General features: G+C 47.9%; 1 protein-coding gene across 2 annotated transcripts in view; it reads left to right on the forward strand.

Moving 5' to 3' along the window:
• DPYSL5 (dihydropyrimidinase like 5) overlaps positions 1-13,852 on the forward strand; it is a 61,312-nt gene extending 47,460 nt beyond the window's left edge. For both annotated transcript variants that reach the window (XM_069973246.1, XM_069973245.1), the window contains 7 exons: positions 1,855-1,930; positions 2,947-3,103; positions 3,682-3,823; positions 4,005-4,147; positions 4,231-4,438; positions 10,381-10,549; positions 11,230-13,852. In XM_069973246.1, the coding sequence (XP_069829347.1) occupies positions 1,855-1,930; positions 2,947-3,103; positions 3,682-3,823; positions 4,005-4,147; positions 4,231-4,438; positions 10,381-10,549; positions 11,230-11,315 (981 nt within the window). In that variant the 3' untranslated portion in view covers positions 11,316-13,852. The remainder of the gene's footprint in view (positions 1-1,854; positions 1,931-2,946; positions 3,104-3,681; positions 3,824-4,004; positions 4,148-4,230; positions 4,439-10,380; positions 10,550-11,229) is intronic.
• Positions 13,853-16,354: the final 2,502 nt, after the last annotated feature.

Below are 16,354 nucleotides of genomic sequence, written 5' to 3' on the forward strand. Positions count from 1 at the left end.
TGTGTGATATATAGTGTGATACCGCTCCTGTGTGTGTGATATATAATGTGATACCGCTCCTGTGTGTGTGATACATAGTGTGATACCGCTCCTGTGTGATATATAGTGTGATACCGCTCCTGTGTGTGATATATAGTGTGATATATAGTGTGATACCGCTCCTGTGTGTGATATATAGTGTGATATATAGTGTGATACCGCTCCTGTGTGTGATATATAGTGTGATATATAGTGTGATACCGCTCCTGTGTGTGTGATATATAGTGTGATACCGCTCCTGTGTGTGTGATATATAGTGTGATACCGCTCCTGTGTGTGTGATATATAGTGTGATACCGCTCCTGTGTGTGTGATATATAGTGTGATACCGCTCCTGTGTGTGTGATATATAGTGTGATACCGCTCCTGTGTGTGTGATATATAGTGTGATACCGCTCCTGTGTGTGTGATACCGCTCCTGTGTGATATATAGTGTGATACCGCTCCTGTGTGTGTGATATATAGTGTGATACCGCTCCTGTGTGTGTGATATATAGTGTGATACCGCTCCTGTGTGATATATAGTGTGATACCGCTCCTGTGTGATATATAGTTTGATACCGCTCCTGTGTGTGATATATAGTGTGATATATAGTGTGATACCGCTCCTGTGTGTGATATATAGTGTGATATATAGTGTGATACCGCTCCTGTGTGTGTGATATATAGTGTGATACCGCTCCTGTGTGTGTGATATATAGTGTGATACCGCTCCTGTGTGTGTGATATATAGTGTGATACCGCTCCTGTGTGTGTGCTATATAGTGTGATACCGCTCCTGTGTGTGTGATATATAGTGTGATACCGCTCCTGTGTGTGTGATATATAGTGTGATACCGCTCCTGTGTGTGTGATACCGCTCCTGTGTGATATATAGTGTGATACCGCTCCTGTGTGTGTGATATATAGTGTGATACCGCTCCTGTGTGTGATAGTGTGATACCGCTCCTGTGTGTGATATACAGTGTGATACCGCTCCTGTGTGTGTGATATACAGTGTGATACCGCTCCTGTGTGTGTGATATACAGTGTGATACCGCTCCTGTGTGTGATATATAGTGTGATACCGCTCCTGTGTGTGATATATAGTGTGATACCGCTCCTGTGTGTGATATATAGTGTGATACCGCTCCTGTGTGTGTGATATATAGTGTGATACTGCTCCTGTGTGTGTGATATACAGTGTGATACTGCTCCTGTGTGTGTGATATGCAGTGTGATACCGCTCCTGTGTGTGTGATACCGCTCCTGTGTGTGATATATAGTGTGATATGCAGTGTGATACTGCTCCTGTGTGTGATATATAGTGTGATATGCAGTGTGATACTGCTCCTGTGTGTGATATACAGTGTGATACTGCTCCTGTGTGTGTGATACATAGTGTGATACCGCTCCTGTGTGTGTGATACCGCTCCTGTGTGTGATATATAGTGTGATATATAGTGTGATATGCAGTGTGATACTGCTCCTGTGTGTGATATATAGTGTGATATGCAGTGTGATACTGCTCCTGTGTGTGATATACAGTGTGATACTGCTCCTGTGTGTGTGATACATAGTGTGATACCGCTCCTGTGTGTGTGATACCGCTCCTGTGTGTGATATATAGTGTGATATGCAGTGTGATACTGCTCCTGTGTGTGATATGCAGTGTGATACTGCTCCTGTGTGTGATATGTGTGATGCAGTGTTGTGTGATCTCCCTTGTGTTCGATATCTGCAGCAGCTTTATGTAATTTCTTAGTCGGCGACTAATCATACCTCTTTGTTCTGTGCTCCACTAACCTTGTAGCCGCTCTCTGTCTCTGCCTTCAGACCTTTTGCCCTGTGTACTTGGTGAACGTGTCCAGTATGTCAGCAGGTGATGTCATTGCTGCTGCCAAAATGCAAGGTGAGATCCGCAGCGGGGTGAGGCGGCTGCGTGTGCTGTGCTGGATGTACTGATCAGTTACTGATCCTCAGGGGAGTGGTATAACCCTGACCCCACATCATGTGACCACTGACATTTATTTACAGGCTTGTATAACATTGGCTATGTCCTGGGTCACTTGACCTTTACTGGTCATGTGACTGGCAGCATGGTTCACTCTGGCAGCAGATTATTTGGGACACTGAGCATTGTGGGTAACAGGTCACAGGTCTTGTAGCAAGAAAACATCTAAAAAATCCAACGTAAATTGACCATCAGTATATAATGACAGGAGGTGGTGTGGTCTTATCGGTCAGCAGGGGTGTGGTCTTATCGGTCAGCAGGGGTGTGGTCTGATCGGTCAGCAGGGGTGTGGTCTGATCGGTCAGCAGGGGTGTGGTCTGATCGGTCAGCAGGGGTGTGGTCTGATCGGTCAACAGGGGTGTGGTCTGATCGGTCAGCAGGGGTGTGGTCTGATCGGTCAGCAGGGGTGTGGTCTGATCGGTCAGCAGGGGTGTGGTCTGATCGGTCAGCAGGGGTGTGGTCTGATCGGTCAGCAGGGGTGTGGTCTTATCGGTCAGCAGGGGTGTGGTCTTATCGGTCAGCAGGGGTGTGGTCTTATCGGTCAGCAGGGGTGTGGTCTTCCAGCAGTCGAGCTTGTCTTGCCTATATATATGCCTGACTAGGAAACAATACCCTGTGTGTAGCTGGGCTGGAGACAATCCCCTGTGTGTAGCTGGGCTGGAGACAATCCCCTGTGTGTAGCTGGGCTGGAGACAATCCCCTGTGTGTAGCTGGGCTGGAGACAATCCCCTGTGTGTAGCTGGGCTGGAGACAATCCCCTGTGTGTAGCTGGGCTGGAGACAATCCCCTGTGTGTAGCTGGGCTGGAGACAATCCCCTGTGTGTAGCTGGGCTGGAGACAATCCCCTGTGTGTAGCTGGGCTGGAGACAATCCCCTGTGTGTTGCATTTTGTCATAATTTCTGTTACTTTGCAGGAAAACCAGTTTATGCAGAAACCACCACGGCCCACGCCACCCTGAATGGTATCCACTACTACCACCAGGACTGGTCACATGCCGCCGCATACGTCACCATCCCCCCGCTACGTCTAGACGCCAACACCCCCAATTACCTCATGAGTCTGCTGGCCAAGTAAGCGGAAAGGACATTGCCTAATCCTGCATCACATCTCACAGAGCATTTTCTATAGACAGGACTAGCTATGTACAATGTATCTGGAGTCCAGGCTGTAGAGCTCACAGAGCATTGTCTATAGACAGGACTAGCTATGTACAATGTATCAGTGTAGGGTGCCGGCTGTAGAGCTCACAGAGCATTGTCTATGGACAGGACTAGCTGTATACAATGTATGTGGGGTCCAGGCTGTAGAGCTCACAGAGCATTGTCTATAGACAGGACTAGCTATGTACAATGTATCTGGAGTACAGGCTGTAGAGCTCACAGAGCATAGTCTATAGACAGGACTAGCTATGTACAATGTATCAGTCTGGGGTCCAGGCTGTAGAGCTCACAGAGCATTGTCTATAGACAGGACTAGCTATGTACAATGTATCAGTCTGGGGTCCAGGCTGTAGAGCTCACAGAGCATTGTCTATAGACAGGACTAGCTATGTACAATGGATGTGGGGTCCAGGCTGTAGAGCTCACAGACCAGAGACCAGAGTTCCCTGTAACCCCCGGCTGTCGTGTCTCCCCACCCCCACCCCCAGTGACACGCTGAATGTGGTATCCTCGGATCACCGGACGTTCACCACCAAACAGAAGGCGATGGGCAAAGACGACTTTACCAAAATCCCACATGGAGTAGGAGGCGTCCAGGACCGCATGAGCGTCATCTGGGAGCGTGGCGTGGTGAGTGGCCTACCTGTACTGCAGTAAAGTGACAGCAGACTACTGCTCCCAGCATGCTTTGTGTTGTGATGATTGTAGTTTGGACGCAGCCGGAGCGCCCCCTGGTGGCTGCTTGTCACAACATACATGCACTTGCTTTCCATGAGCTTGTCCCCCATAATAATGTGTGCGCCCCCTGCAGGTGGGAGGGAAGCTGGATGAGAACCGCTTTGTGGCAGTGACCAGTTCCAACGCAGCCAAGATTCACAACATGTATCCACGTAAGGGACGCATCATCCCCGGGGCGGACGCAGACGTGGTGGTGTGGGACCCCGAAGCCACCAGGTAGGTGATAGACCTGCATGTTATCTAAGGGGGGCTAGGATCCCTCTGTTATTTACCCCTATCACCCCCTCTCTGCTCCCCAGGACCATCTCAGCCAGCACCCAGATCCAGGGCGGCGACATCAACCTGTACGAGAACATGCGATGCCACGGCGTGCCCCTGGTCACCATCAGCCGCGGCCGTGTGGTCTACGAGAACGGAGTCTTCATGTGTGCTGAGGGCTCGGGGGCCTTCTTCCCCATGAGGACTTATCCAGACTATTTATACAAGAAGATGATCCAGAAGGAGAAGGTGAGAGACTGCTACATCACACCGCTCAGGATCCTTAAAGGGGTGCTCCGGGCATCCATCCTTAAAGGGGTGCTCCGGGCATCCATCCTTAAAGGGGTGCTCCGGGCATCCATCCTTAAAGGGGTGCTCCGGGCATCCATCCTTAAAGGGGTGCTCCGGGCATCCATCCTTAAAGGGGTGCTCCGGGCATCCATCCTTAAAGGGGTGCTCCGGGCATCCATCCTTAAAGGGGTGCTCCGGGCATCCATCCTTAAAGGGGTGCTCCGGGCATCCATCCTTAAAGGGGTGCTCCGGGCATCCATCCTTAAAGGGGTGCTCCGGGCATCCATCCTTAAAGGGGTGCTCCGGGCATCCATCCTTAAAGGGGTGCTCCGGGCATCCATCCTTAAAGGGGTGCTCCGGGCATCCATCCTTAAAGGGGTGCTCCGGGCATCCATCCTTAAAGGGGTGCTCCGGGCATCCATCCTTAAAGGGGTGCTCCGGGCATCCATCCTTAAAGGGGTGCTCCGGGCATCCATCCTTAAAGGGGTGCTCCAGGCATCCATCCTTAAAGGGGTACTCTGAGCACTCATATTCTTGATATATTGCTGGAGTTGCAGAAACAATAATAAACAGCCTTTAGGTTCTCCTGCTGAGCGCTGTGGCTGCTAGTGAACCGGACTCGTCTCAGCAGCAACTGCCCGCTCAGCCAATCACAGGCCACCGCGCTGAGCTGCTTCAGTCAGTGATTGGCTGAGCAGAGCGAGGAGGGGGGGCGCACAGACGTGACTGGAGGACCCCAGGGAGGGTGCTAAGTGAGAATAAGCTCTTATGTATCAAAAGGTATGAACGCATTGAGTACCCCTTTAATAATCAAACACTTAGATCAGGTATATGTAGATGTGACTAGCTATGAGGGTGGGTTCCTCCCTACAAATGCTGGAGATATATATATATATATATATATATATATATATATATATATATTATATAATATATATATTATATATAGGTGGGTATGTATATGCTGGATATTTTATATATATATATATATATATATATATATGTGGGTATGTATGTGCTGGATATTATATATATATATATATATATATATATATATATATAGGTGGGTATGTATGTGCTGGATATATATATATATAGGTGGGTATGTATGTGCTGGATATATATATATATATATATATAGGTGGGTATGTATGTGCTGGATATATATATATATATGTGGGTATGTATGTGCTGGATATATATATATATAGGTGGGTATGTATGTGCTGGATATATATATATATAGGTGGGTATGTATGTGCTGGATATATATATATATATATATATATATAGGTGGGTATGTATGTGCTGGGTATATACACTCACCGGCCACTTTATTAGGTACACCATGCTAGTAATGGGTTGGACCCCCTTTTGCCCTCAGAACTGCCCCAATTCTTGGTGGCATAGATACAACAAGGTGCTGGAAGCTTCCTCAGAGATTTTGGTCCATAGTGACATGATGACATCACACAGTTGCCGCAGATTTGTCGGCTGCACATCCATGATGCCAATCTCCTGTTCCACCACATCCCAAAGATGCTCTATTGGATTGAGATCTGGTGACTGTGGAGGCCATTGGAGTACAGTGACCTCATTGTCATGTTCAAGAAACCAGTCTGAGATGATTCTAGCTTTATGACATGGCGCATTATCCTGCTGAAAGTCGCCATCAGATGTTGGGTACATTGTGGTCATAAAGGGATGGACATGGTCAGCAACAATACTCAGGTAGGCTGTGGCGTTCCAACGATGCTCAATTGGTACCAAGGGGCCCAAAGAGTGCCAAGAAAATATTCCCCACACCATGACACCACCACCACCAGCCTGAACCGTTGATACAAGGCAGGATGGATCCATGCTTTCATGTTGTTGACGCCAAATTCTGACCCTACCATCCGAATGTCGCAGCAGAAATCGAGACTCATCAGACCAGGCAACGTTTTTCCAATCTTCTACTGTCCAATTTTAATGAGCTTGTGCAAATTGTAGCCTCAGTTTCCTGTTCTTAGCTGAGCGGAGTGGCACCCGGTGTGGTCTTCTGCTGCTGTAGCCCATCTGCCTCAAAGTTGGAGGTACTGTGCGTTCAGAGATGCTCTTCTGCCTACCTTGGTTGTAACGGTTGGCTATTTGAGTCACTGTTGCCTTTCTATCAGCTCGAACCAGTCTGCCCATTCTCCTCTGACCTCTGGCATCAGCAAGGCATTTCCGCCCACAGAACTGCCGCTCACTGGATGTTTTTTCTTTTTCGGACCATTCTCTGTAAACCCTAGAGATGGTTGTGCGTGAAAATCCCAGTAGATCAGCAGTTTCTGAAATACTCAGACCTGCCCTTCTGGCACCAACAACCATGCCACGTTCAAAGGCCTCAAATCACCTTTCTTCCCCATACTGATGCTCGGTTTGAACTGCAGGAGATTGTCTTGACCATGTCTACATGCCTAAATGCACTGAGTTGCCGCCATGTGATTGGCTGATTAGAAATTAAGTTGTTACGTGCAGTTGGACAGGTGTACCTAATAAAGTGGCCGGTGAGTGTACATATATATATGTGGGTATGTATGTGCTGGGTATATATATAGGTGGGTATGTATGTGCTGGGTATATATATAGGTGGGTATGTACACTCACCGGCCACTTTATTAGGTACACCATGCTAGTAACGGGTGGTCTTCTGCTGCTGTAGCCCATCTGCCTCAGAGTTGGCCGTACTGTGCGTTCAGAGACGCTCTTCGGCCTACCTTGGCTGTAATGGTTGGCTATTTGAGTCACTGTTGCCTTTCTATCAGCTGGAACCAGTCTGCCCATTCTCCTCTGACCTCTGGCATCAACAAGGCATTTCCGCCCACAGAACTGCCGCTCACTGGATGTTTTTTCTTTTTCGGACCATTCTCTGTAAACCCTAGAGATGGTTGTGCGTGAAAATCCCAGTAGATCAGCAGTTTCTGAAATACTCAGACCAGCCCTTCTGGCACTAACAACCATGCCACGTTCAAAGGCACTCACATCACCTTTCTTCCCCATACTAATGCTCGGTTTGAACTGCAGGAGGTTGTCTTGACCATGTCTACATGCCTAAATGCACTGAGTTGCCGCCATGTGATTGGCTGATTAGAAATTAAGTGGTAACGTGCAGTTTGACAGGTGTACCTAATAAAGTGGCCGGTGAGTGTAGGTGACAATTCGCTGTCTCCATACTGGAGCTGTTATGTCCTGGGTGTCCTCTCTATTAGGGCCTCCTCTGGTAGCAGGTGGGGCCTGATTTGACTCTTCAGAACCGCAGCAATTCATGCTGTCATAGACCCCACTAGGAGATGAAGTATCAGCCCACGTGGACAGGATCTCACCGACGCTACCCATTAGATGACGATCCTGACATGTTGTGTACAGCCCCAGTCTGTCCCAGAGACGTCTATAGGAAGAAAGGAAAACTCTGCCGTGTTCCCGGAGCTAATCCAGGACTATACGACCCCTGTGGATGGTGCATTGTCCTGCTGACTGTCTCCTTCTGCCATAGGGAAAACAGCCGCTATGGAGGGAGGAACTTGGTTGCCACACTGCTTAGATAATCCCTACTGCCCAAACATCCATTATCAGGTATCAGAGGAGCCAGGGTGCCAACAAGACATTCTCACCACCAAAACACTTTTCTCACCAGCCAGAAATGTTTACACCTGACCGGATCCATCACCATGGCACCAAAGATCCATCTGACCGGCCATGTTTCTCCACAGAGATCTGGATCCATCTGACCGGCCATGTTTCTCTATAGAGATCTGGATCCATCTGACCGCCCATGTTTCTCTGCAGAGATCTGGATCCATGTGACCGGCCATGTTTCTCCTCAGATCTGGATCCATCTGACCGACCATGTTTCTCCAAAGAGATCTGGATCCATCCGACCGGCCATGTTTCTCCTCAGATCTGGATCCATCCGACCGGCCATGTTTCTCCTCAGATCTGGATCCATCTGACCGGCCATGTTTCTCCTCAGATCTGGATCCATCTGACCGGCCATGTTTCTCTACAGAGATCTGGATCCATCTGACCGGCCATGTTTCTCTATAGAGATCTGGATCCATCTGACCGGCCATGTTTCTCTATAGAGATCTGGATCCATCTGACCGGCCATGTTTCCCCACAGAGATCTGGGTCTATCTGACCGGCCATGTTTCTCTACAGAGATCTGGGTCTATCTAATCGGCCATGTTTCTCTATAGAGATCTGGATCCATCTGACCGGCCATGTTTCCCCACAGAGATCTGGGTCTATCTGACAGGCCATGTTTCTCTACAGAGATCTGGGTCTATCTAATCGGCCATGTTTCTCTATAGAGATCTGGATCCATCTGACCGGCCATGTTTCCCCACAGAGATCTGGGTCTATCTGACAGGCCATGTTTCTCTACAGAGATCTGGGTCTATCTAATCGGCCATGTTTCTCTATAGAGATCTGGATCCATCTGACCGGCCATGTTTCCCCACAGAGATCTGGGTCTATCTGACAGGCCATGTTTCTCTACAGAGATCTGGGTCTATCTAATCGGCCATGTTTCTCTATAGAGATCTGGATCCATCTGACCGGCCATGTTTCCCCACAGAGATCTGGATCCATCTGACCGGCCATGTTTCTATATAGAGATCTGGATCCATCTGACCGGCCATGTTTCAATATAGAGATCTGGGTCTATCTGACCGGCCATGTTTCTATATAGAGATCCATCTGACCGGCCATGTTTCTCCTCAGATCTGGATCCATCTGACCGGCCATGTTTCTCCTCAGATCTGGATCCATCTGACCAGCCATGTTTCTCTACAGAGATCTAGATCCATCTGACCGGCCATGTTTCTCCTCAGATCTGGATCCATCTGACCGGCCATGTTTCTCCTCAGATCTGGATCCATCTGACCGGCCATGTTTCTCCTCAGATCTGGATCCATCTGACCGGCCATGTTTCTCCTCAGATCTGGATCCATCTGACCGGCCATGTTTCTCCTCAGATCTGGATCCATCTGACCGCTATGTTTCTCCTCAGATCTGGATCCATCTGACCGGCCTTGTTTCTCCTCAGATCTGGGTCTATCTCACCGGCCATGTTTCTCTGCTCCTCAGTGACGCAGTCTTTGCTCTTTTGCCCCCTGAAGTCTCCGTTCTGTTCCCCTCAGACACAATGATGATGGAGTGGTCGTCTGCTCATGTAGCCCATCTTCGCTCTGGAGCGGTGAGTTGTAGGTCGGACATGTTGGTTGGTGTTGTATTTGGCCGCTCCTGTTCCTCACAGCGATTCCTGACGTCCTCCTCCGATCACTCTAAGTGACTTATTACTTCCATCCCAGGATCCTCTTTCTCTGGATGTTTTGCTCAGTCGCACCCTTCTCTATATACTCTCCTCACCAATGTCCTTATACTCTCCGCACTGCTACATGAGAGAACCCCACAAGGCTGGCAGTGAGATCCTGGTCCCCCCATGACCAGGCCTTTGTCCAACTCAATCTGATCATTGGATTTTCCCATCTAATGTGGATTACCTCTAAGACTGACCCCCAGAACACCGATCACTGGATTTTGTGTCACTGGTCTGATCTCCATTCAGAAGGGATCCCGTAGTGATAGGGTATGGGGCTCTCATAGAGGGGTCCTCCATTGTGGGGGTTCGGTGCAGGCCTATCTCATGGCTGTCCAGCAGCTCCAGGGCTCATGTTATAGCAGTCACTCTCATCATCTGGTCACATCTCTGCACATAACCTGTATCGGTGTCTACATGTCACCTGCCTCAGTCTCCGGCCTCCACCATGTGACGCTAAGGGGGTATATTGTCCACTCTTGCTGATCCAGCCTGCAGGTATTCCCTTGATTCCCGACCTGATCACTAATGTATACCTTGTTTTTTTGTCTTTTAGGTATTGAGCCTAAAGTGTGTAGACCGCACCCCGTACCAGGGAGATGTGGCGGTGGTGGCGAATGCTGGGAAAAAGGAGACAGGAAGTCCAATGGCAGATACCCCAACCCGGCCAACCACTCGTCATGGAGGGATGCGCGATCTCCATGAGTCCAGCTTCAGCTTGTCTGGCAAGTGCTGCCCCAATGACACCGCAACCCCACCATAAAGCTCCCCCTAGTGGTGGCTGCAGGCAGTCAGGATTCCATCAGTCACTGACTGAGGGGAAGCAGATGACTTGGAGCCCCACCCCTATAAAGATATCTCTATTAACCTCCAGAGCAGCACTCTGTGATTGTCTATACACATCCTTTCCTACAATTTGGCTTTTCTTGATATGGTTATTTGCAATGGCGAGGGGAGAATATATTGTCTTATACCGCTCTTCTTTTCTGGTCCTCCTGTTTTGCTCAGACTCCTCTGTCCCTCTTTAGACTTCTTTTTCGCCCACCAGACTCCTCTGCCCTCTTCCAGACTTCTCTGTTGTCCACCAGACTTTCCTCTTTCCTATGTCCTATTGCAGTTTCCTCTGTTTCCCCCTAGACTCCTCTGTCTCCCCTCCTCAGACTCCTCTGTCGTCCTTCAGACCCTCCTCTATTCCATCTTCCTGTATCCCCTACAGACTCTTCTGTCTTCTTTCAGTCCCCTCTGTTCTTTTCTAGATGTTTTAGTCCTCCTTTAGACCTCACTGCCCCCTCCAGATCTGAGCAGGTTTGGCCGAGTTTGCTCCTATGTGTATATGGACGTAAGTCTAGGAGTAGTGTACGTCCTCCAGCAGGAGTCTATGTAACAGTATCTCTGTCTTTTACAGGTGCTCAGATTGATGATCATGTCCCAAAGCGAGCCTCAGCAAGAATCCTCGCCCCTCCTGGAGGAAGATCCAGTGGGATCTGGTAAACGGCACTGAATTGCTCTCCATAATACCCCGCTCCTGCAGAAGATCGGCCCTTCTGCCCCTTGTCAGTCACACCCATCACGTAAAAACTCACCTGTAATTTGTCAAGAGAGGGGATCAACTGTGTCTACCGGCCAACGGCACGAAACTGCGGTATCTGCAGCCAGAAGGATATCCATCTGCTCCTCACACACGTCCTCTGCCCGGGACCCCTGCCGCTGATGTCTTAACCCTTTTATATATGGTTGTGGTAGCTGACGGTCTGTGCTCTGCGTGTATGCGAGAGTCCTATGGGGAGGGGTGTGGATGGATAGAGCTCTGGTTATTTGGTTATTACTCATCTTTGTTGGAGTGCTCAGTTTTATTCTCAGGAGGGATTCTCCTCCTCCTGGGTCCACAACCACATACACATCTACTACTGTATATAGTCCTTACTTCTGCAAGCTATACCATATAACAATGTCCGAGCATAGGGATGACTCTCAGCCTGTGTAGCAGCCCAGTGTCCATTACTGTGAATAAGGCCGCTCTCTCCATCTACCCCAGCGAAAAGTCCCAGCATAATATGGAAGAGCACATAGCAAAGTGAAGGAGTCCTCCTCACCCTCTCCCACCTGACTAGAAGGACGCTTCTGGCTCTGACTGATGGGCCAGGGGCTTCCAGCCATCTGTCCCAGAAAGAACAGCAAAGTGCAGAGGTTATGTAATTGTTTAAGCACTATCCAAATAATAAGTTTGTGGTTTTCGACCGTTATACATCACTATGTATAATCTAAGCTGGCCGGATGTGGCCCTGTTCTAGAATTAGCCGGATGTGCCAAAATCCACCTTGTATTATTGGCACGGCCTCATCCGATGCTGGCGTCCATCCATCAGTAATAAAGGGCTCTGTCATAGACTCTCATCCACCTGAACCTCTTGGATATTCCAACAGCAATAACATCTCTCCTCCCCCCCCCCCCCCGACCATTGTGACAGCTCCGCAGTTCCCCGTCTGGTGTCTCGGGTTCATGCATGGCTCATGGTAACACGTATCCGCATCTTGGAGCACTCTTGGATAGGAGACACTGTGGGAATTGCACGAGGCGGCTTTCTTCCATTGATACTTCAGCTGCTCTAGCGACACCTTCAAGCCTACAAGATCCATGATGGTGGTTGTAGTTTATGGTGAGATTCTCCATTTCTGATACCATGTAATGGAATTCTTGTTACACGCACAATAGTCATTGTTGTCCTGGTTAGTTGGTCATGATGTTGTCACAATAAACATTGTGTTTCGGGGCTGATCAGTTCTGCTGTACATCTGGCCCCAAACGGATGACAGAACCGACAAACCACATGTTCCTGCGGTGTCCCGGAGTACAGGACTGTGTCAGTCAGACTGACGTGGCTGATCGTATAGCATCTACTAGTAAAATGGCCACTTACCAGATTGTACAGATTGTAAATTGAGGAATCAGTCGGTCCTCTGTCCCCATTCGATGACTAGAGGAAGAATTCTCGAAAAAGCTACAGAGAATATAGGATGCAGTGACATCACACAGTGACATCACTTTTCTTCACTGCCCATAGGCTTAAAATTGTGTCTCTCACCTGGGATATTACTTTGCTTTTGCAGGAGCTACCGGGGCTCTTGGCCTCGTCCTACTGGTAAAGCGCGTAAGGGAAGGATAGGAAGAGTGTCAGAGTTAGTAATGTGCATGCACGTCTATTATCACATACATAGGGTAAGGATTCACTGAAGTGGAGCATGGAAGAATCGAGAACTGCAGGGGATTTGAGTTATTTTTTGAAGAATTTAGTGTAATTTCACTAGAATGGATTATCTTAAGAAACTAGCCCTAGGAAGGATTCTTTACGAACAAAGTATAGAGCAGTGTTAATGCATGATAGGTCACACGATAAGGCAGTTGTTTCGGTGTAGTCTGAGGACTGGAGGCATTACAACATATACAGCATTACATGGCGGAGGTACAGGCCCTAGCAGAGCACGCAGTACTTTACTGTTGCAGTGTAGACGCCGCTGTGAACATTCACTGTGATACATCTGCTGTGATTTGCCCCGGACGTTAGTTCGTGTGTATGTGCATTGGAGCTGTGGTGTTTTGTACATGTTGTAATAGGATTTTTATTTCTTTTTTGTTCTGGATCTTTATTCTGTACAGTTTAAGCTTTTATTAATTGACCGATGTCGTGACAACAGAGGGGCACAGACCACATCACGTTTTTGATCCGCAGCCTTTTCCCCTCCTTTTCACGTTCACGCTTGTCCCTCGCAATATTATGGTGCTAGAAAAAATAAAATAAAACAAAAAAACTAAAAGTTGCACTAATTTCACTTCACAGCCCATCCGTCCCCCTACACCCCCCCCCCCCCCGCCTCTTGCATCTGTTTGTCTATGGCCTGTACTTTTCCATCTCTTGCCGCTTCGTGAGCCACAGTGCCAATGCATTAATGTGCCGCCCTGAGGCTTGCCCAAGGCAGGGTAAAAAATAGTGGATTCTGGTCTAAGTTTTCATTAAAATGTTACAACTTCAAGTGAGTTTTGTGTGTTCTTTCTTTGCACTATAGATAGGTGATGGCCTCCAGTATATTTGGGTGTAAAGTTGGAGAATTGGGTCCAGCCAGTGAATATAATACAACAATCGGACAAGTTGGATTGGCTTTTCTTGTGATGATAAGCAGTATCCGAAAAGGCTGGGGATGCCTTATCCATGTCCTATATTAATGGTATAGCTTCCATAGAATCTGTTTATCGACAAGAACCTCTTGTCTATGGCTTCCGCTTCAATACTGATACTAGGCCTGGTCATCAGTGTGCAGAGAATCATGAGAACAGAGTAAAAACATCCAAGTAAAGGTGATCCTAAGGACAAAAAGACATTATCAGCAAAAGGGGTCAATGGAAGATGCTCAGAATCATTCTGTGCAACAGGTCAAGCAGTCAGGAGAAACATTGCCAGTTAGATAGATCGAGATCTCTGGAGAAACATGGCCGGTCAGATGGATCCAGATCTCTGGAGAAACATGGTCGGTCAGATGGATCCAGATCTCTGGAGAAACATGGTCGGTCAGATGGATGTAGATGTCTGAAGAAACATGAACGGTCAGATGGATCCAGATCTCTGGAGAAACATGGCTGATCAGATGGATCCAGATCTCTGAAGAAACATGAACGGTCAGATGGATCCAGATCTCTATAGAGAAATATGGCCGGTCAGATGGATCTAGATCTCTGGAGAAACATGGCTGATCAGATAGATCCAGATCTCTGAAAAAACATGGCCGTCAGATGGATCCAGATCTCTGGAAAAACATGGCCGTTCAGATGGATCCAGATCTCTGGAGAAACATGGCCGGTCAGATGGATCCAGATCTCTGGAGAAACATGGTCGGTCAGATGGATGTAGATGTCTGAAGAAACATGAACGGTCAGATGGATCCAGATATCTGGAGAAACATGGCTGATCAGATGGATCCAGATCTCTGAAGAAACATGGCCGTCAGATGGATCCAGATCTCTGGAAAAACATGGCTGATCAGATAGATCCAGATCTCTGAAAAAACATGGCCGTCAGATGGATCCAGATCTCTGGAAAAACATGGCTGTTCAGATGGATCTAGATCTCTGGAGAAACATGGCTGACCAGATAGATCCAGATCTCTGAAAAAACATGGCCGGTCAGATGGATCCAGATCTCTGGAGAAACATGGCTGGTTGGATGGATTCAGACCTCTGGAGAAACACGGCTAGTCAGATGGATCTAGATCTCTGGAGAAACATGAATTGTTGGATGGATCCAAACCTCTGTGGAGAAACATGGTGCGGTCAGATGGATCCAGATCTCTACAGAAATATGGCCGGTCAGATGGATCCTGGTCCATGTGGAGACACATGGCCAGTCAGATCCAGATGTCTTAAAAAACAAATAGTTGAATGGATCTAAACCTCTGTGGAGAAGCATGGCCGGTCAGATGCATACAGACAGCTGGAGAAACATGGCCCGTTAGATGGATCTAGGCCTCTATAGAGAACCATAGTAATAGAAAGACTCCGTAGCACTCTTTTCATGCAGCAGTGATCAAAAGTTTATTTACAGCGTGATAGGAACAAAGCCAGGTATATATGCAATAAACGATGCACGTAAATAGTTATATTGGTAGAGGCGACTGAGGACGTTTCGACCCTACTCGGGTCTTTTTCAACGTCGCTGTGGAGAGAAGAACATGCATTAAATACCTGATAAACCTGATTTTATCAGGTATTTAATGCATGTTCTTCTCTCCACAGCGACGTTGAAAAAGACCCGAGTAGGGTCGAAACGTCCTCAGTCGCCTCTACCAATATAACTATTTACGTGCATCGTTTATTGCATATATACCTGGCTTTGTTCCTATCACGCTGTAAATAAACTTGATCACTGCTGCATGAAAAGAGTGCTACGGAGTCTTTCTATTACTATTTATTGGGGACACAAACCCGTCCGTGAAAAGCACCAATAACCCACACCCGTTGTGCACCCCTATTTCGCTTTCTATCTATAGAGAACCATGTCTGGTCTGATTTGTCCAGATCTGTGGATAAACATGGTCCAGCCAGATGGATCCAGATCTCTGTAGAGAAACATTGCCAGTCAGATGGATCCAGATCTCTGAAGAAACTTGACTGGTTACATGGACCCATATCTCTGTGGAGAAACCTGGCCGGTCAGATTGAACCAGATATCTGGAGACACATAGTTGGTGAGATAGATGTACAACTCTGTGGACAAACATGTCTGGTCACATGAATCCAGATCTCTGTAGCACTGCGTTGATAGGGAAGGGGGAATCCGATTTTGGCACAAGCACCACAAATCAACAATTCAGGCTGTAATGGAGGGGGGGGGGGGGGGGTTTGATGCATCCTGGTTGCCCTGATACCTGTGGATAGATGTTTAGGAGACCATCCATATCCACATGATCATGCACCATCCCCAAGAGCTGTATAGTTATAGTCATTTTTCTTGATTCCCTGGCCTTTCCAGTCCCCAGATCTTA

Source organism: Dendropsophus ebraccatus, chromosome 6 (genome assembly GCF_027789765.1).
Source record: "Dendropsophus ebraccatus isolate aDenEbr1 chromosome 6, aDenEbr1.pat, whole genome shotgun sequence".
Lineage (NCBI taxonomy): Eukaryota > Metazoa > Chordata > Amphibia > Anura > Hylidae > Dendropsophus > Dendropsophus ebraccatus.